At 39.7% G+C, this 20,566-nt stretch overlaps 1 protein-coding gene across 1 annotated transcript in view; it reads left to right on the top strand.

Annotated features, from left to right (window-relative positions):
- The window catches only part of STX12 (syntaxin 12), a 35,450-nt gene that overhangs the window by 5,685 nt on the left and 9,199 nt on the right, over nt 1-20,566 (top strand). The window contains exons 2-3 of the mRNA XM_020983277.2: nt 11,123-11,192; nt 16,323-16,422. Of these exons, the coding sequence (XP_020838936.1) occupies nt 11,123-11,192; nt 16,323-16,422 (170 nt within the window). The remainder of the gene's footprint in view (nt 1-11,122; nt 11,193-16,322; nt 16,423-20,566) is intronic.

Raw genomic sequence — 20,566 nt, 5'->3', positions numbered from 1 at the left:
CTGGAAAAGGAAGTGGAAAACCACTCCAGTATCTTTGCCAAGAAAACCCCATGGACTGTGTTGGTATGCTGTGGTCCATAGAGTCATGAAGAGTTGGACGTGACTGAAAACAGCAGAACAACGAAACACAATGATCTTGATGTGCTTTGTGCTACTTCTGGCATATGTCATTGCTGATAAATATACCTACCATGAATCTTTCCATTACCATTTTATGTCACCTATAATTTTGATTCTTCTGAGATCATCTTGGGCTCAATAGTTTGTAGTCATGTAACATTTCCATTGAAAGCACTACAGTTTCTTAAATGGAATACAGGTGATTCTGTTTTTCCTGTTCAATTCTGGGGGCTAATAATTGTCTTTTGGTAGTACGTGCCCAAGCTGTGTGTACTAATGAGCTTCCTATCTAACCTGTGTCATAATCTGGGCAATTTACATTCATCCTTCAGTTGTTTTTTTCCTACATAAATTGCTAGGCTGATCTCTTTAAAGTGACCATAGACCTCATTGAAGAAGCCCTATAATATGGAAAAGGCTTCAATCAGCATAGTGCTATTCTCAAAAAAAGAGCATCAGAAGAATCTCACCATCTATAGAAACCTTCTTCTACTTGGATTCTGACTAGAATGTTCTCTAAACACTGGTGCTAGCGAACCTCTTTGACGGGCCTATGTGTCCTATTTTATGCCTCACTCAATGGCTGCTTCGTTGAGAGCACCTCTGTCCATCTCCGTGATCATACCTGTCAGAGTACAGTCTTAATATATGCACAGAAGATACTCGTAGAAAGAGAGCCTTTGAGTCTTCTTTTTGTTTGACTGAGTCCATCGATCTTTCATAACGAACGAATAATGAAAAGATGAGATCTCGTGTTCTCTGTACCTGTTGATCAAGTCTGAGACTGTGAAGGTGTGTTCTGCTGTGGAAATGGTTTTACCTTTCTTATGATTTCATCAAGCATACCCTTATACTGGACAGACCATTCTCATAGTTTGTTTGTTTTGTCATGCGTTAGCAGTTAGTTATCTTTTTACGAAAAAGTTTTTTTTGGAATCACATTCATTTCCAAGTGTACTCCTTCCTCTCGGTTTACCTTCCCACCCTCAACTTCCCATCCCTTATAGCAAAGAAAAGCAGTTAAGTCAAACCAATAGAAGTAACCAAAACCATAGTCTCTCAGTTTTCCATTGGAGTGAAGGAAACATTCATTTGTTAAGCCCTACTCTGCACCAGGCACTGTGCCTGGCGCTTTACAAATATTATCTCATTCGATCCTCCCAACAGCCCTGGAAGATAAACGCTATTATTATTCTCCTTTTATGGTTGATGAAACTGAGGCAGATAGAGGTGAAGTGACTTTCCCAGAATGACATAGTTAGTATCCAAAGTCATGCTTGAACTCAAGTTTTTGTGACTCCAGGTCAGGTACTCACTGAGCCACCAGCTGCACCTAGACAGGGTTGGAGGTTTCCTCACCTGTTCCATGGGGCTAGTATTAGTCAATACAATGACAGTGTTCAGTTTTATTTTAGTGTTCACGACATTTACCTTATTGTAGTCATTGTGCACAGTATTTTCTTTGTTCTCCTCACTTCACTGTTTATCAGTTAGTACAAATCTTCTGATCTATTTCATCTTCATTGTTTCTTATAACATAATATTCTATTATATTTTTATACCACATTTGTTCAGCTGTTCCTAGATATTAATTTTCAGTGCATCTCAGAGGGAAGATTTCCCCCTGAAATGAGTCATTGGTGATATTAATGGTTATCATGAGTGATACTGTTACCCAAAAAAGATGATTGAGAAAGATATTAGCAACTACCAATCTGTATGCACACTCTGTCTCTGTTATTAGTGAAGGGATATGAACAACATTCAAAAGAATTGCAAACTATCAACAATATGAAAAATTGCTCCAAATAATAAATGAGGAGGATTCAGAGAGTCCAGAGAAGACTTGTGTGACTGATTTTGGAGGGATCCAACAGAACCAAGAGAGCAGCCTGCACAATTACTACAACAGTGTAGCTAGAAAGAACAAAAAGAAACAAATGAAATGATGATCGCCGAGTTTGGCCCCAGAGTGGAGAAAATGCATCTCTTTCCTTTCATTGCAGGGGTAGGGGATGAGGGGTATAGCTTGCATCTACTGGAAGAGGTGATTGAAATTGGCTAGTTTTGCCAAACTGATTTTTGTTCTTTCTCTTTTAATCTTGATTACTAAAGGGATAGCTCGTTGGGTAAGGAAGGCAGAGGGTTATATACAGAATCTTCTGCAAGGACTTGTTTTCCATTTGCATTCTTGTAGCATTATCAAGTACGACAACACTTTCATTTCTTAATGTTGAATAGTATTTTTTACTGCCTTCTCTCTTCAGTTGAATTTACCAAGTACCAAGGTATATGTCGATCTAGCTGAATCTTGTCAGACTTTTCTTAGTTTGTCCCTTTCATCCTGGGTACTACTTGCAATGAACAGGTGACCCATGAAATGCTATTTCTTCATGCCTTTGGGAGCACAGTGCAAACAACCTCATCAGCTCCTTTATTTGGCCCCCGGGGAGAACCTGGAAACAGTCCTTCCTCTTTGCTTCTGTTTAGAGCAAGAATGGCAATATGATTGCGGGAAGTTCCTCCAGTAATGAATCAGTCATGGACGGACATTTCAACATTAAGCATCAGCAAGTGGCATATCATAGACTCTTTAAAATAACTGGTTCTTTTCTGTCATCTTGGAAAAAAGCCACACAGAACCAGGAGTTGTTTTATATCTTTTGCCTGTTCCATGGGTCACAACGGCCAAATAACTCATCCTTTGTGGTTAGCCTGCTGATGATGGTCATTTTTTGTTTTTTACCTATCTTGGTCTTGGGCCATCAGACAATTTATGGCCTGGGACCATTCTCAGAGCCTTTTCAGCTTACTGTAGAAACTCTCAGAGCTTGCATGCGCTAGCATAGCCTCTAGAAGCCACAAGAAGCATCAAAGGAGAACTTTTGGGGAGGGAGCTATTGGTGCTGTTATAAATAACATTTTATTGACCATAGCAAAGTATTACTCGTTAATGGATATTAATTAGCATGTTTTTGGCAATAGAAGGGAGGGGATTTGGGCACTTCAGCTTGATGACAGTATCAGGTATAAATCAGTGGCCTAGTGACCCCAAATTCTATAAATTTGAAGGATATTGAACTATAAGATGAATTTGTAACAGCAGAAATTTTAATTTAATTCATGAATAATAACTAGCATTTATATTGTACTTTAAGGTTTGCAAAGCACTTTAAAATATTATCTCATTTGATTTTCACAAGAATTCTAGAAGATAAATGCTATCAGTATCCCTGTTTTACAAATGAGGAAATTAAGGCAGACAGAATAAGTTACTTACCCAGGGTCACAAAGATAATAAGTGTGTGCTACAGTTACCCAAAAATAACACTCGGTGATTTTCTAGGTATAAAGTGAAAGATTTATTACGTTCTCCAGAGAAGCGGGTGTCTGCTTCGTCCGGCAGTCCCAGCGAAGCGAGGTGAGGCACAAAGGTCAGAACAAAGGTTATATAGTCCTAACACAGAGACACCCACCCACCACTGGCTGTAAATTCCCATTGCACAGGAATTTCAGCCTTACAATCTAAAACGTGAATATCTACCCCAGAAACAAGGAATCTCATTATAATACTACCAGTCCTAGCTGTTTTATCCTTATTTAGCATTAGCCATTACTTAATACTAATGTAACAGTACAGGTCATGTGTTTTTTAGGAACTTGAAACTTGGGCCTATTCAGGCTAGGGTAACCAACCTTGAGTTTGTAACAGTCTACAAAACTGTTAACACTCAGTCCATCTGAGAGATCTCACACTGTTTACATTGTCTCACTCAAGTACCTCCGCTTTTATCTTACTGAGATCTCTTCAAAATTTTGTAACATCATCTCCTGCACTTTATCTAACTCTCCTTCATTCCTATCAGGATCCTCTTGTTCTGATGCTGCAATAGGTACCCAACCCTATCCCTGCAAAAGCAACATTCTAGTATTATCAGAGGCAGTAGTAATCATTTTAGCAATGCTATCTTTTACTTACTTAGTAACTAATTGAATTATACAAGGTATGTATATAGGAAGTAAAATAATCCAACTAAAAGCTATTAGCACAAACCAGCGGAGTTGTTTCCACCAACTACCCCCAAACCAGGACCACCAAGTGGTGTTAAAGGGATTTGACCATATTTGAACCGGGACATGGGCCAATTTTCTAATTTCTTTGTTAATATTTTTGACTGCCTGTCCTGCATCATCTAGTTTTATACAACATGCTGACAAATTCAGTTTCCCACATACACCTCCTTTTTCAGCTAACAAATAATCCAATACTAGTCTACATGCAGAATAGCCTCCCGGCTCTGCTCGGCATAAGTTGCAAGTAAATCAGTAGTTTTGGTAGTCTGATAAGTTATAATTTCTACAACAGCCTGTAACCTAATTAATCTATTTAATAAATCGGGGTCCTGTACCCCCAACTTCCATCTTGTGCCCAGGTTGCTTGTCCATATTCTTTTGTTATCCTTTCCAGGGGCCAACCATTCCCCAACCATTAGCATTTTCTGTAGATGCTATTGATGAATCGATTGACCTCCAATCTCTTTCAAGGTCATCATATAGTTGTTTCCCTAACTGCTTTTCTTCTTGTTCTAGTAAGAAAAAGAATTTAGGTCTCACTAATCCAATATAACAATTTCCAGTCCAAAAACGTTTTTCAGCAGTCCATTCAGATGAAGGAGGCGCCACTGGTCCTTTTACTCTGGTGTGATGGGTCCAACCCCGCTCCTGGGTGCGAACTGCAGTCTCAGATATTAAAAGTACTTGAAAGGGCCCATCCCAATTCGGGGTTGATTTTTCATCTTTCCAAGATCGAACATATACCCAATCACCTACTTGTAGTTTATGAACAGGAAACCCTAGAGGGGGAATTTGAGCAATTAGTCCCTTTAAAATTCAAAAAAATCTTTTCCTATATAGCTGTCTGGCAGGGGATATCATCAATGATGTCTTCTGGTCGTTAGTGTTTGTTCCAGCCATCTCCAGCACAGCATCTCAGCATCTTGTCTTCTTGTAGGAACCAACTTTCTGTCCATTCTCCTGCAAAAGTGACCTTAGCACAATTTTAAATTACCATTTCTAATCCTTATAACCCTGATCATTTTACAAACTCAAAATTGGAACCATGGTCAATTGTCATGTTTAAGAAATTCACCTCAGAACCCAGTGTCTTATATTTTACATTAATCCATTATTAATTTCCTCACCAGGAGGATGAGATTTCGCTAAGGGGTTAATAACAGGCTCTAGTACATGCATAAATATATTAAATAATCAGTTTTAACACAGTATATATACAAAATCTTAAACTTTTAGTCATGCCATGTTTCTTTGATGGCATTTACAAAATAAAAATTGTCCTAACTCCATACCATTACCAAGAATTAAAGGACCCTAACTCAGATAGGAACACACAGGAGCACTAGTCCCAGTTCTATAGTAATCTAAGATGTTCCATAATCAATTATTTTAGCAACTTTGTTACTGTACTTACAAAATCTTCTGATTATAGAAACTTACTACAGAAGGAAAAAGAGCAGGGACATGTGACATATCAAATATAACAAGATAAAATATCCTTAACTTTGTTTAAATTCAGATAGAGTCACAGTTTCTCCAATCATGCAGTATCTGTTTCTCCTCATAGCCAGATTCAGAAATAGTCAGGTGGGAAACATTCCTTTCCAAAGGAACACAATGGGGAAACTGAGCCAGGAGGATCCCATCCTAGATTGAGGCTAAGATTGTCCCCTCAGCTTTTTCCCAGATGAGTCACATTTACCTCCACCTGTTACCAGTACAGAATCACATTCACTGGCATCTCTCTCAGATACTGATTTTAATGCAGACAACTATATCCAAATTCAAACTCAAAACAAAATTAGTTATAGTCCCAAGAGCCTTTTACCTCAAACAGCAAGTCTCACTAATCACAGCTTAAAGCCAGATAACAGTTAATTTTGCTCTCATAGAATTGCAATAAGCAATAAAAATTTACCAGGACTCACATACATAAGAGATTTTGCTTAATATCTTTCCTTCTCAAATTTAAACTTGTCCTGGTATAAAAGCCAATCATTAAAAATAATTTCTAGACACTTGCAAATTCTCAGCAAGCTAAGTTCATTGTCTAGGAACTGCATAATCCTAACAAGTTCTTTTCTCCTTGTTTCCAGGGACCTTGGCAAGTTTACAAAATAAAGAGAATTGCCACGGCCCTGAGAGAGGGCTGATACTGGTGCCCTTGAATGGGCAGAACCAACCTGATAAGGCTGTACGCTATCTCCTTCTTTCCACATACAGTAATTAATTAACCCTTTTAGGTTTTCGAATGCAAACAGTAACCCCAACTAACTTAGTTAACAATCTTACAAATTTCATAAATGATAGCAAAACAATTTTAACTAAAAATTCCCTTTAAAATAAAAACAAAATTTGGAAATGTTGTACTTTCTTAAATTACAGTGTTTAAAAGGAAATGTTACAAAACAAGATCATATAGAATGCCCCAACAGCCAAGTTCATTCCTTTTTCTCTTTTCTCTGATTTCATAATTAATTTAACATTCCAGATTATAAAAGAAATTGCCCTTCCAGCAACATAACTAATACAACTGCTTACTGGATTACATCACATAAGAAAATTCAGAAATATGTATATATATATATATATGTGTGTGTGTGTGTGTGTGTGTGTGTGTGTGTGTGTGTGTGTGTGGTTTCTTTCAATTTACTTTAATAACATTCAAATTATGAAAAGCCACTTGACATAACAATACCAAAGTTTAACAGTTTGCAGATTCTTACATTTTCCCAATTTATCTTAATACCAAACAATGTAATAAATTATGAACATCACATTTCAGTCAGCACAGCCTCTGGCTGCCCGTAAATTACCTTTTGTTCCTGTTCTGGTGCTCAAAAACTTTTCTCTTTTATATAAGGCAGGGAATGGTTAAAGACTTATTTAGCCTGCCTCCCTTTGATCTGAGCACTCTCCTTTCCTCCTTATCTCTCTCTCTTCCATCCACCTTAGGAAGAGAATATTTTCCAACAACTCTTCAAGAGTTTCCAAACCTTTTTATTTTCAAAACCTCTATTCACACTGTGCAAATAAATTATACCTTCCTTAAGCTTCCTACACATACTCCTCTCTCCTACATGCTTAAACCTTCTTGCCTTCCTTCTACCTAATTATCCCTCTGATGGACTTTGATTAAAGTCCCTTTAAAACTGCACATACCTTGTTTCTTTCTAATTCTGACCTGACACTTTGACGATCCTCCTCAACTTGCTTTTTACCAATCATATAACCTAAATAATAAAGTATATTTTTTTCCCATTCTCTCCCCCATCCACCCGCTACCGGGAATTAGGGAGGGGGGGGGGAAGGGGAGAAAGTTACTAGCAGTATTTCAGAATCCAGTTGCAGCCCTTGGCTGCCTGGCAGTAAAGGATCAACAACTCACAGACATTAATCACAGACCATCATTCACACAGACACAGACAAACATAGAACAAAATGACATGGAGAATCCAAAAGCGAGAAACTTATCAGAAATCCCCTACCAATCATATAACCTAAATAATACAGTATTATTATTATTATTATAATTTTTTTTGGGGGGAAGCTGGAACCGCCGGCCCCTGAGGGGTATTGCATGGGGGGGGAAGAGACGACAATGGATCCCACCCCTTCGGTCCCATTCTCTCATAGCTGCCCCCCTTATTAGTCCCCTTTCTTCTTGGGACAGCAGGGCATTTAAAATTGACATTAATTCACCCCAAGTAAATAGATTTGGTCCCAAAAACTGATCAAATTTATCAGCTAACCCTGTGGGGTCCTCCACTGAGGATTTCATTTCCTTTTTAAAGTGTCTCACCTCTGTGGTACTAAGGGGAGCATTTACATATCCTATTACCCCTTGAGCAGTGGGAACTTCCCTCAAAGGGTATAATTTTGCCTCAGGAATCTTTGGATCTGGAGACCCGAGAGGGAAACTCTCAAGGTCTTTTTGTAACTGCCTTAACTCCCTTCTCAGAGGTGTATGTGGGCCTTGAGAAGGTATCGATTGGATTACCTCTTCCTCCTCCTCCTCCTCCTCCTCCCTCTGTGGAGCTTGGGAAGCCGGAACCGCCGGCCCCTGAGGGGGTATTGCATAGGGGGGGTGGAAGAGCCGACAATGGATCCCCACCCTTCCTGAGACACTACCTCCTCCTCCTTATTATCCTCTTTCTTCTTAGATTTATTTTCACTCAAAAACATCCTGCTCCCTGGAAGCCATAAACCAGCATATATCACTTCCTGCGGGTCCACAGGATCCTTTTCATTCACAAATAAATTTAATTTCTGGCACACCCAGTCTTCGGCCTAGCCATAATAGGGCCAAATCGCGCCACTCCCAATATCCTTATTACCCCAAACAAAACAACAATATTTAATCATTTTTCTTTTATCTTTCCCTTTATCCTATCTGGGGCACCCCTTCCGGAGTCGGTAAATGCTTGACTCAAGGGTCCCCTAGGTGCTTTTATCTTTCCCTTTATACTTTGGCAACTCATTCCAATTACTTAATTTATTTCCCAAGGGACTATTTACCGGTATTCTTTTAATTTCAATCTCTGCGGAGGGCAGCTTGGACTGAGACTGCCCATTTCAATATTGATGGAACCCCCCCTCCCCCCCTTCCTACGCCCAATCACAGGGGAGTCGCCTCCACCTCTCAGTCACCCAAGAGCCTTCCTATCCGGGGCATCCCTTCCAGAGTCGGTAAACGCTTGACTCAAGGGTCCCCTAGGTGCTTACCTTGGGCCATGTGCACACAAGTTACCTGACTGCTCTGTCCACACCAACAGTCGGGATTTGCCACAGAGTCCTCTCCTTTTACTTTCACTACACATCTAGTCTCTCCGCTTAGGGTCACTTCACCTGGTGGAAGGGGAAGAAATTCCAAGCTGCATGGGCTGCCTAAAATAGAGGCAGGGCGCACCACCCCAAGAGGCCCAGAACTCTGTCCTTCCACCTGGTCACGTTTTCCTGGCCAATGCACCAAAGACTGTGTGCTACAGTTACCCAAAAATAACACTCGGAGATTTTCTAGGTATAAAGTGAAAATTTTATTACGTTCTTGAGAGAAGCGGGAGTCTGCTTCGTCTGGTGAGGCACAAAGGTCAGAACAAAGGTTATATAGTCCTAACACAGAGACACCCACCCACCACTGGCTGTAAATTCCCATTGCACAGGAATTTCAGCCTTACAATCTAAAACGCGAAAATCTACCCCAGAAACAAGGAATCTCATTATAATACTACCAATCCTAGCTATTTTATCCTTATTTAGCATTAGCCATTACCTAATACTAATGTAACAGTACAGATCATGTGTGTTTTAGGAACTTGAAACTTGGGCCTATTCAGGCTAGAGTAACCAACCTTGAGTTTGTAACAATCTACAAAACTGAGAGATCTCACACTGTTTACATTGTCTCACTCATAAGTGTCAGAGGCAGGATTTAAATCAGGTCTGCCTGACTCTAGGTCCAGCACTATCCATTGTGCTGTGTAACTCAGTTTGTTGTGTTCAATTCTGCTTTCTTCCAACCACTCCCACAAGTGGCCCATTAAGCCACCTGGAGTTTTAACAATAATCCAGAAAGGATGGGAAAGACTATTTTAAAGTTGTGTTGTAACATGAAGATAAAATATGGTTGATCTGTGCAGAAACTTTTCTTTCTAAGTGTTCTTATATCATGGCCAGCTGTCACTAAATTATACTTTAAGATGCTACCATTTTTCAAAATCCGTGCTTTTATTGGTATGGATACTCCCATGCCATCTGTCAGATTACAACCTCTCTACAACTCAGGAGATTGTCTTTGAGAGTTACTGTGGCCAAAAATTTCATTATCCTGTTGCCAGCTGAGTGATGAGTCTCTTCTTAAGTTAGCTAGACTGGTCCTTGGATGACAGACAAACAGTCTGTCAAATGGGCCTATAGTGAAAAGCCATTTCAGCTTGAATAGGACCTGCCACGGTTTATCCTTCACTTACAAAACCTTTGAGAATTCAAAATCACCATGATATCATGACAAAGCATTGAAGGATTCCACCAATTTTGTGTAGTTGGACTGTACAAAAAAAAATAATCTGAAAATACATACTATTTTGAAAAAAAAATCAAACTCTAGACCCTAGAAATCTAGAGACTTGAGGAGGGTAAATTAAGCCAGGAAAGATAAGTGTAGAAAGAAGGACATAAAAAAAAATAAGAATACTGCATCTAGTCCAGTGCTTCTTAAACTGTGGGTCACGACGTGGGATGGTGAAAAATTTGGCAACAGTAAGAGGTTTCTGAATGCACAGTGACCAAAAATTAATTCGAAATCAAACATGTAATGAATCCGAGGTGTTTCTGGCAATGTTAGCCCATGTTGCATCATACAGCTTCACTGAAGCCTTGAATTTGAACACAACGCGTGCACACTTTGAACTGTGTATACCCTCAGGCCACCCAATGGTCAACAAACACTGTCTAAAAATGAAAAGAAGTCACAAGTGGAAGAAAGTTTAAGAAGCCCCGATTTAGTCAAAACTTGATGAGGAGGGCAAGCTAGTGATGTTTTACTGGTGCTCACTGAAATATGGAATCATAAGGTCCCTGGCAAAGTTGACGTAATCTTCAATCTGTGGTAAAATGAAGTGTAGTGGGTCTGGGAGAGCATTGGTGAAATCTTACTTCATAGCAACAAAACAATGCCCCTCTTGTCTGGGGGATACAATTCATGTCTAGAGAGGATACAGTTATACTATGAGAGAAAAAGCTACCTTGTCATTAGTTTGGGCTAGAATAGATTTTCCCAGGTTTTGATCCCAGCATGCTTCCTCATAAATAAGTATTTGGGAAGGTATGAAGAGATAAATAAGAGAAGCAGAGGGCATCTGTGATGAATGCACGTTCTTCCTTTGCCCATCACTCCATTAAAAATGTTTCTCTTTTTCTTTTTTTCCAGCTGCTCAGATCAAGAATTTGATGAGCCAGCTGGGGACTAAGCAAGATTCTAGCAAACTGCAGGAAGATCTGTGAGTAACTCTGTAAGAACCCTGTGGCTTCTGAGGCCTGTTGGGCCTGCAGGGCTTACTGAAGCTCCAGGCTCTGGAGGTCAGGAGTGGAGCTTGGGGAACATTAAGGTCACAAGCTGGATCTGGTAAAGAAAGCAGCAAAACTTAATGCTAGTTTATCATGAGCTTTGTACTTCAAGTATCTGTGATTTTCAGTGTAGTTGGTACTTCTCCCATTGACTGAAACTCGGAAATCTTCGGTACTGTAAGGTACTGTCTGCTGAACCACCTGATGTCCAAGTTTCTTTGTACCGAGGCCAAGACATATATCTCTAAGCTCCAAACTGAAGTCTTTCTAATTTGATAGCACCTACTGTAGTTTCTCTCCTCTCCCCATCACCCAACAACCTTCAGGAATCTTGAGTCACTTCCATGGTACCAGAGTAGGAATTTAGTGGAAGGTCATAAACTTCCCTAACCTAAAATCCCAAGTATCTGCCTTGCCTTCTTCTTGAGGCAGTTTAGCATAGCTTTTAGGGGAAGCTGGAAAAGGATCTCCTACCATTCCCATATTGTAATTGGGTACAGTGGATAGAGCACTGTCCCTGGAGTCAGGAGTACCTGAGTTCAAATCCAGTCACAGACACTAGCTGTGTGGCCCTGGGCAAGTCACTTCATCCTGTTGCCTCAGTTTCCTCATCTGTAAAATGATCTGTACAAGAATTTGGTAAACTACTCCAGTATCTTTGTCAATAAAACCCCAAATGGAGTCCCAAAAAGTAGGACATGACTGAAAATAACTGAACAACAATGCTTCAACATCACCTTCAGAGGACAAAAAGATTGAAAAATTTCAATGAAGAGCTTAATAAGACTATCTCAATTAAATCATCATATACTTTAAAACTTGCTGCCTTCAGTGTGGAGGTGAGCATAAGGGAGGATGATGAAAAATATGCTGGAAAACATGGTATGAGTTAGGAATGAGAGAGGCCAGAAGCTTGTAGCTTATATATGGAGCATCCCCAAAATCTTAAGAGCTTAAAACTGCATTAAGACTTTGGGACTGCCTTGTAGAAGCCTCTCACCTCTATACTATGAGTACTTTCTTCTAGAAGAGTCAGGATACAATTCAATTCAATTTTTGATGCAATAAACATTTAGTAAGCACTCACTTTGTGCCAGGTACTGTGCTAAGCCCTGGGGATACAAATAAGAAAAAGACTCCCTGCCCTCAAGGATCTTGCAATCTAATGGGGGAAGATAATGCACAAAAGGAAGCTGGAAAGGATGGGGTGTGGCAGGATACCAGGGATTACCTGGAGGAAAGCAAGGCTTAGGGGAGTGGAGTGGTACTGGCATCAAGCATCTTATTCCATGGAGTTGAAACCAGCCATAGCTGCAGATGGGAAATGGAGGGAGCTGGCAGTCCATTTTCTGCCCTCTATAAAGGAAGGCTTTCCAGACCTTCAGTCAGAGGGGAAAGGAATCTGAGGGATATCCAAAGCTTAAAATTAGCAGCCTGGTGATGAAATTAGAAGTGATGGGCTTGTATCTGAGAGGGGCATCTTTGTTCTTTGCAGTTGAAACCAGGCAAGGCTGCAGATGAGAAGTGGAATGAGCGATGGATATGATGAACACCAAACAACATCATAAAGATATTTCAGTAGATGAGAAATTACCAGTTTACCTTTGTAGGAGTCATCTGTGACTCAATTGTGTATAGTTAGACCATCAGCTTATTAGAGCAAAGATCAAAATCAATCCCTTAGATTAGGAGAAAGAATAAAATTAGTTTTGGTACACAATTGAGACCATTCCATCTTATCTAAACAACAGCTCTGAAAATGGGAGATGGATAGACTCACTAGCTAGTACAGTTTAACCATTGTAAATCTGCCCCAACAGAGAAACCAAGAGCCTAGGAATAGCTTCAGCCAGCACACGTTTGATCTCCTTGCCAAAAGAAGAGATAAGACAGTCAAGGGCAAAACCAGTTTAGAATGTAGACTTATTTTCAAAATCTTACATTGGAGGAGGATGGAAAATCACAAGCAGTATTTCCTTGTGAAGTAGTGGAGGGACAAACAGGTTTACAGAAAGCTTGGTAAGGAACTCAACCAAGCCATGTCATTCCAAGAGCATTGAAGGATGGAATTGAAAGGAGGACAATGATCGATTGAAAAATGGAGGGGGAAAAATGCCAACAATTCTCTAACAAAACCTTTTTTTCCATCAGTGGTAATAGAACTACCACATTTGGACTTGAACATCATAGTCCTTGATGTGCCCCATGAGGACTCCTTTTTCTTTTCTTTTCTTTTTTTTTTTTTTGGTGTGTGTATGTCTCCAGCGTTTAGTACAGTTGTTGATTGATTGAAGTAGAAATGACGCTGAAGCAGAAAGACCAAGCAGCTGACCAAGACCAAGTCTGTGCTAGAAGTGAAGGCTCAATTCTTAAGATTGTTGAAAGAGGAAAGATGAGGATGAGGATGAGGAAAAATATCTGACATTACCAAAAAAAAAAAGGCAACCAATTAATTATTACTAATTGCTGATCCCTGTGCCTACTTTCCAATCTCTACAAAATCTTTGAGTAATATACGTACATATAAAGTGTTAGGTTTTTTTTTTCCCAAGGAAACAGGGAGGCTTTCGCAAATGATACTCTACAGCAGACCACATCTTTACTGTCATATAGTTAGTTGATTGAAAGCTCTATAGAATACAGAATCCTCCCATATGCTATATAGGAGGATGAGGATATGAGTTGCTCAGGGTGAGAAAGTGTGGATGGATGACCATCTGTCTTGTAATAAAACCCACACTAATGAGATCACAGATCCATCAAAATATTTTAAATGGCCCAAAGGTGCCAGGGCAGATGTAATGGGAAAGAAAATTGGAATGACCATAGTAATATAAATTACAACATCACTAAAAGACAGTTGACTGTAGATTAATTTCAGTAAATGAACTTGATTCCAGAGAACAGAGTGTAAAATACCCATCCCACTTTGCTTGGTAGAGAGGTAAAACACTACCAGTGCAGAATATCCCATAGCTCTGTTGGCAGACTTATCTGCTTGGTTTGTTGATTATCCAGGTTATGCCTAACTGTATTTCTTTGTTTCTTTGAGGGAAAGATCAATGGGGATGGAGTGAGGAATTATATTGGGAAATAACTGTGATGGAAAACAAAAACAAGAGGCATCAACTTCTCTTTCTTTTTTCTTTTGTTTGGCCATGGGGTTAAATGACCTGCTCAGGGTCATTCAGCTAGTAAGTGTTATATGTCTGAAGCCAGATTTGAACTCAGATCCTCCTGAGTCCAGGGCCGGTGCTCTATCCATTGGGCCACCTAGCTGCCCTGAGGCATCAATTTCTAAAAGAAAAAAAGGAAAGGAAAAACAATGGATTGGCACAGTGAATTCCTGGGTTCTTTTAATCATTTTGTTTTGACTCCATTTCTGCTCTTGGAACTACAATTTCCCCATCTCTAAAATATTTTTAATATTTCCTCTCTCATTTTATTCAGAGGATGAGAAGATGCTTTTCATGTATTTGAACTTCTTTGCAGAAGCCACTAAATAACTACGTGGTATACCACTTTTAGGAAAGTGGGACTTGTTAGTTCTCTCTTTTGGTTACTTCCTCTGGTCTAGAAGCCTCTTTTCAGTGACAAGATTTAATAAATTGGGGGCAGCTAGGTGACGCAGTGGATAGAGCCCCAGCCCTGAAGTCAGAAGGACCTGAATTCAAATCCGGCCTCAGACCAGACACTTGACACTTACTAGCTGTGTGACCCTGGGCAAGTCACTTAACCCCAACTGCCTAAAAATTAAAAAAAAAAGATTTAATAAATTGGAAGCACATGGGGATTTGCTTTACTTGATGCTGCATATTTATTACAAGTATTTTCTTTTTATTTTTTTATTCAGTTATGGTGGACAGGGGGAGGGAGGGAAAAAAATGCTTGTTAATTGAAAAAAGTAAGTTAAACTAAAAAAATAAAAGGAAGTACATGGCCCTACCATTCCTATAGAAGTCTTTAAAAGGGGGGCAGAAAAAAGGAAACCATGAAAAATAAAAGGAAGTACATGGCCCTACCATTCCTATAGAAATCTTTAAAAGGTGGGCAGAAAAAAGGAAACCATGAAGAAAAGAAATTTGTCTCCTATTTCCACTGCCTCTCCAATCTCACCTCACAGATCACGTTTCCTTTACTCTTTCATTCATTCTATTCCATACCCCTTGTAAGTTTTTCCCCCCTTAACTACATAGGTTGAGGGTGAAAATGAGTTTCTGGTGTTCAACAGAATCGAAGCAATGTTGCCAAGGTAATTCTTCCAAGTACACAGCAAAGCGGCATCTGAAGAGTACTAGGAGGCTTTCTGAAGGGACTACAAATTGTTAATTATTTCTTTTATATATATACACATATATATATAAAATTAACCTTGTGTTAGTTAGAAGGGTAGAAGACCCAGGCAGCATCAGAAGTAGAAATGGAGATGGAGGCTTGGATTGAACCAGCCCAGGACCAGAAGCAAGTATGGAGCCAAGGCTAAAGCCAAAATATGGCCAGTGCAAGGCATGAGTCTAGAGATGGGTCCTTAAGGGTAAGAGAACTGTGCTGTCTATTGCACTTTTCATTCAGATGTCTTTGCCTGAGAATCCTGTAGTCAGTGGTCTGTGATCAATACCAGGCATGCAGGACCGTATATCCAGCTCAAAAGCTTGATAATAGCCTAGCTAATCAGATTTTACAAGAAGCAAAAATTGCTCTTCTCCCGTGCCTGTCAAAAGTGGCAGTCACATGCTAAAATTGACAAAGGACAGCTGTTCTTTATTCACTATTCACTCATGTTTTTGTGTATCTTTCTGCTGAAGTAGTTAACATTTTAGTTTGTAGTCCCTTCAGAAAGCCTCATCGAGGTAGGTGCCTAGTATTCTTCAGATGTTGCTTTGCTGTGTACTTGGATGGAGAATTACCTTGGCAACATTGCTTTGATTCTGTTGAGCACCAGAAACTCATTCCTACCCTCAACCTTCAAGTGTCCTTCCCCTCAACTGTGGAATAAAATGATCCATTCTATAAAAGCCCTCCGGGAAATAATGACATTCTTAAAACGGTCCTTTCTCTCTCAGACAACAACTGCAACATTCTACAAATCAGCTCGCTAAGGAGACAAATGAATGCCTGAAAGAGCTGGGATCATTGCCGCTCCCTCTGTCGGCTTCAGAACAGGTTGGTGTTTTCCCCATTTGGAGGAAAGATTATATTCTAAAGGATTTTAGTTGAAGGAAAATCTTGATGCTTACTTCTCTCTGGTGAATATTTAACAGTTGTATATTTGCAAAGCAAGGTTAGATTCATTCCCCAAGATATAGTTCTTTACATAGTATCCCCTTCTCTTTCCCTACCCAAAATGAGTCGTTCATAGGTTGAACTGTTCTCTGAACAGCCTGGTGGACAGCAGTAATAAGGAAAAGGGATTACTGTCTTTAAAATATACCTTTTTTTTTGCCTTTTAAGACTTTTCAAAAAAACAGCATGAGGTTTATTGCCTGGCATGTGGGCTGTGTGATTTCCTGCTTTTGTGCCTTTGTTCATAATATTCACCTATCCTGGATGCCCATTTCCCCATCTGTCCCACTTAAAATTCTGCCTGCTCTTCAAGGCCCAGCTCAATCCCTACTTTCTCCACAAAGTCTTCTCTAATTACCGCAACCCACAGTGAAGTCCTCTTGTGTATCACTCATATGACATTTAACCATATCTTCCATTGTTTGTCAGCCAACGGAACCAGCCTCTAACCTATGGGTGGCCGGAGCCAAACAAAGCAGGTAGAGACAAGAAGTGTCAGGAATCAAATAAAAATTTAATTTCAAAGTGAAGAAAATGTTTGCAAGCAGAAGTCCTCCTGAGAAGGAAGGCTTGCTCACTTGTGGCAGGGGTAAGGTTTTTAAAAATGAAAACCACAAAAAGACAAGACCCAACACAGTCATTCTTAGTTCTTGAGTAAGTAGCTCCCATGGCAGGCAGGAGTGGTTATGCAGCCATTTTGGGGACAATATAGGTGTCCTTGGGTCATGTGGAAATAGTCTCCAAGTTATAAGAATCATGAGCCTTGCAATTGTCTCAGGTCTTAAGGGTCATTGAGCCTTGGGATCCATTCAGCAGGGTACAGAACCAGAGTTAGTATGATGGGAACAAGAGTACAGGACCTGGTTCGGTTCACTTAGTAATTACAAGTGTAAGAATCATTCAGAGTGTCAGGAGATGTGATTGATCACTTTCTGCTGCTGTATGTCAACTGCAGCTCTAGCTTTCAGGTCAGGATCCCCTGGGAAATAGGGAAATCATAAGTCACAATTCTGGGGTTTTGCCATGGCTGAGATCATCCAGAGGGTGAGTGCAAAGGATTGTTGTTATGCCAAGCTCAGGGCACAGCCTGTTTGCTGGGCCTTAGCTCTGGAAAACAGAGTATTTTCTAATATCTTGACATGTTGTTATTATTATTTTAGAACATGTGTACATATAGCTCCTTGGGGTCAGTAAGTAATAGGTATTCAGTAAATGTTTGTTGATACCGTGGGGAAGTAGAAATCACTTTCTGTCTCTCTCAAATAGAAAAATTCAGTACAATAAGTATTGCACACATATAATGTGCAGGCTCTGTGCTTGGTACTTCACAGGGATACAGAGATGAATAATTTGGCAAACAATTCTCAGCTGTGCTGTTCACCCCTTGCACAACTCCCTTTCCTCTTCAGTAAAGTGAGAGGGTTGGATTAGGTAGTCTCTAAGGCCCCTTCCAGCTCTGAAACTATCATTCAATGATTAAATACCTATTATGTCTAGAACATGATGCTAGATCCTAGAAATCTAAAGATCAGATTACATACCATCTCCCGTTGTCAGGTAGTTTGCCATCAATTAGTGGAGATAAGAAATATGCAAACATAATTACATAATACCAAACAGAATGTAACAAATAGAGGGAAAGATCCAGACAAAGTGTTTTGAGAAGTTTTTGGACAGAAGGTTTACTTTTTGTTGAGGAGAAAGAGAAAGGCTTCATGGAGAAGATGGCATTTAAATTGGGGCTTGAAGGGGAGATATTTCAACAGAAGAGATGAGGAAGGTAAATCCATGCCAAGAAATAGGTGAGAGTGTAAGCAATAGCACAGAGACAGGAGAGGGAAGGACTAAAAGAGAGACAGTGAAAAGTATAGTTGGGTTGCTACATAGAGGGCATAAAGCATGTGACAAGAAAGGTCAAGGGGAACCAGATTGTGGATGCTTTTAAATATGTCTCTGCCCTTGTAGGCCTTACACAAAGGGTGCTGTACTCTAAGATCAGCTGTGAATATGCAGTGTGATTGTGAAAGAATGTCCTCAGAGATCAAAAGCGTGATTACATCCCATTTGGAGGATTGATTAGGGAAGGCTTCATAGAAAAGCTGAACCATGGAGAAATTTGGTGACATTAGTTATATTATTTTACAATTTTTTATAAATAAAATTTAATTAAAAATTTTTTTCCATGCAAAACCTTCCAGGGAACTGTGGATCTTTATCCCATAGGCAGCAACCAGACACTGAAAGATAACTTTTAATTTAACTAATGTCAATTTATTTATCACGATATTGTGTGGTGAAGATTGCAGCTCAGTGAAGGGTTGAAAACAGTTATCTTAACAGGCTATTTTTCATTTAATTTTTTTTTCAACTAACAAAAATCTTTTCTTTCCCTCACCTCCACTACACTCCTTGGTTGAAAAAGAAAAACAAAACTTTTGTAATGTGTTCAAGTATAATCAAACAAAACAACTTCCTTTGTTGGCCAGGTGATGATTATTTTATATTTCTGTTGTCCATATTTGGGTAAGGAGGTACTTTGGCACTGGAGGCAGGCACCCTTTCTCAGGGTTGTCTTACCTAACTGCAGGAAGGTCCAAAGTGACCTTCTCTAGTTGTACCATACTCTGGTTGTACCATACATCCCCTTTAAACAGCTAAATTCTGGGAGTAATGAAGAGCTTAACAGTCCGAGGTATTCATCTTCCCCTGTGACAGTGATGATAAAATAAAGTTTTTCTTGATAATTACAAGTTGACTATATTTGCATATAGATTATCTGCTTTTGGGTTACTCATGATGGAGTTTTAATCCTGGACAAACTTCCCCTCCCTACACAAATACATTTCTAGTTTGTCTACACTCTCTGCCCAATTAACATGTGGTCAGGGACCACAAAGTAACTTAACTAATCTAAGCAAAATAGAATTGGTTAAATTTGTTACCCACAAAAATTAAGTAATATGTTCCTAAGTCAAAGAAATCCCTTTTGGATTATCGGTGTTATCATTTTCCTCTCACGGACTCAGATTTGGAGCTTAAAGGGACCAAAAAGGGATCACCACGTCCAGCTTCCTCATTTCATGGATGAGGAAATGACAGCTAACTTTAATAAAGCACTTTAAGTTTACAGAGTGCTTTACATTTATTATCTCATTTGATTCTCACAAAAACTTGGGGAGGTAGGTGCTGCTATTATCCTTTTTTTACAGATGAAGAAACTGAGGCAGAAAGGTGAAGTGATTTGCTCAGGATCACACAGACAGTAAGTGAGAGTGGTGGGATGCAAACTCCGGTGTTTTTACTCCACATCCCATGTCCTTTCCATTGTACCTTGCTACCGTTATCAGCTGGAATAATTACAGATTAGCTATATAGAATAGAAAGTAGAGGTCTGTTATCACAGAAGTACCTCCTTTGTTCAGTTTTTTAATCCTTTACCAGTATGGTACCAATTTACCTTTCCAACCATATTACTCCGCTTTTTCCCCACTCTCTGGTACAGCCACACTGGCCTTCCTTATTCCTCACACAGGACATTCTATTTCCTTACTCTGAATCTTTGCTCTGGCTTTTCTTATGTCTTCCGCCTCACTGTTATCTCTTAGAATCCTGTTTCCTTTGGAACTCTGCTCAAGGGACACCCATAGCCTTTCTCCCAGCTGCTGGTATCTTCCCTATAAAAAAATGTATGTTGTGTTCAGTGTGTGTGTGTGTGTGTGTGTGTGTGTGTGTGTGTGTGTGTGTGTGTGTGTAGATCCTTTTTGATTGATCGAATGTGACCCCATTCATTTTCATTTATCACAACCCTGACTCTGTTATCTTTTTGCCACACTCAGAGATCCTGAAACTCCAAGCAAATCTTTGTAAAGACCTTCTCTGCACTATCCTGCACTTTCTTATGGTCATTTGGTATTTAGCATATACCTCTTGGTGTTAAATCTTTTTAACCCGTAAGTCCCATGTCTCTAATTAGGTTGCAAACTCCTCGAAGGCTGGGTTCTGCACATAGTAGATGCATAATAAG

This window comes from Phascolarctos cinereus, unplaced genomic scaffold (assembly GCF_003287225.1).
Source record: "Phascolarctos cinereus isolate Bilbo 61053 unplaced genomic scaffold, phaCin_HiC Scaffold_726;HRSCAF=1367, whole genome shotgun sequence".
Classification (NCBI taxonomy): domain Eukaryota; kingdom Metazoa; phylum Chordata; class Mammalia; order Diprotodontia; family Phascolarctidae; genus Phascolarctos; species Phascolarctos cinereus.
The sequence above is the reverse complement of the archived record's forward strand: the minus strand, read 5'-3'. Positions and strand labels throughout refer to the sequence as shown.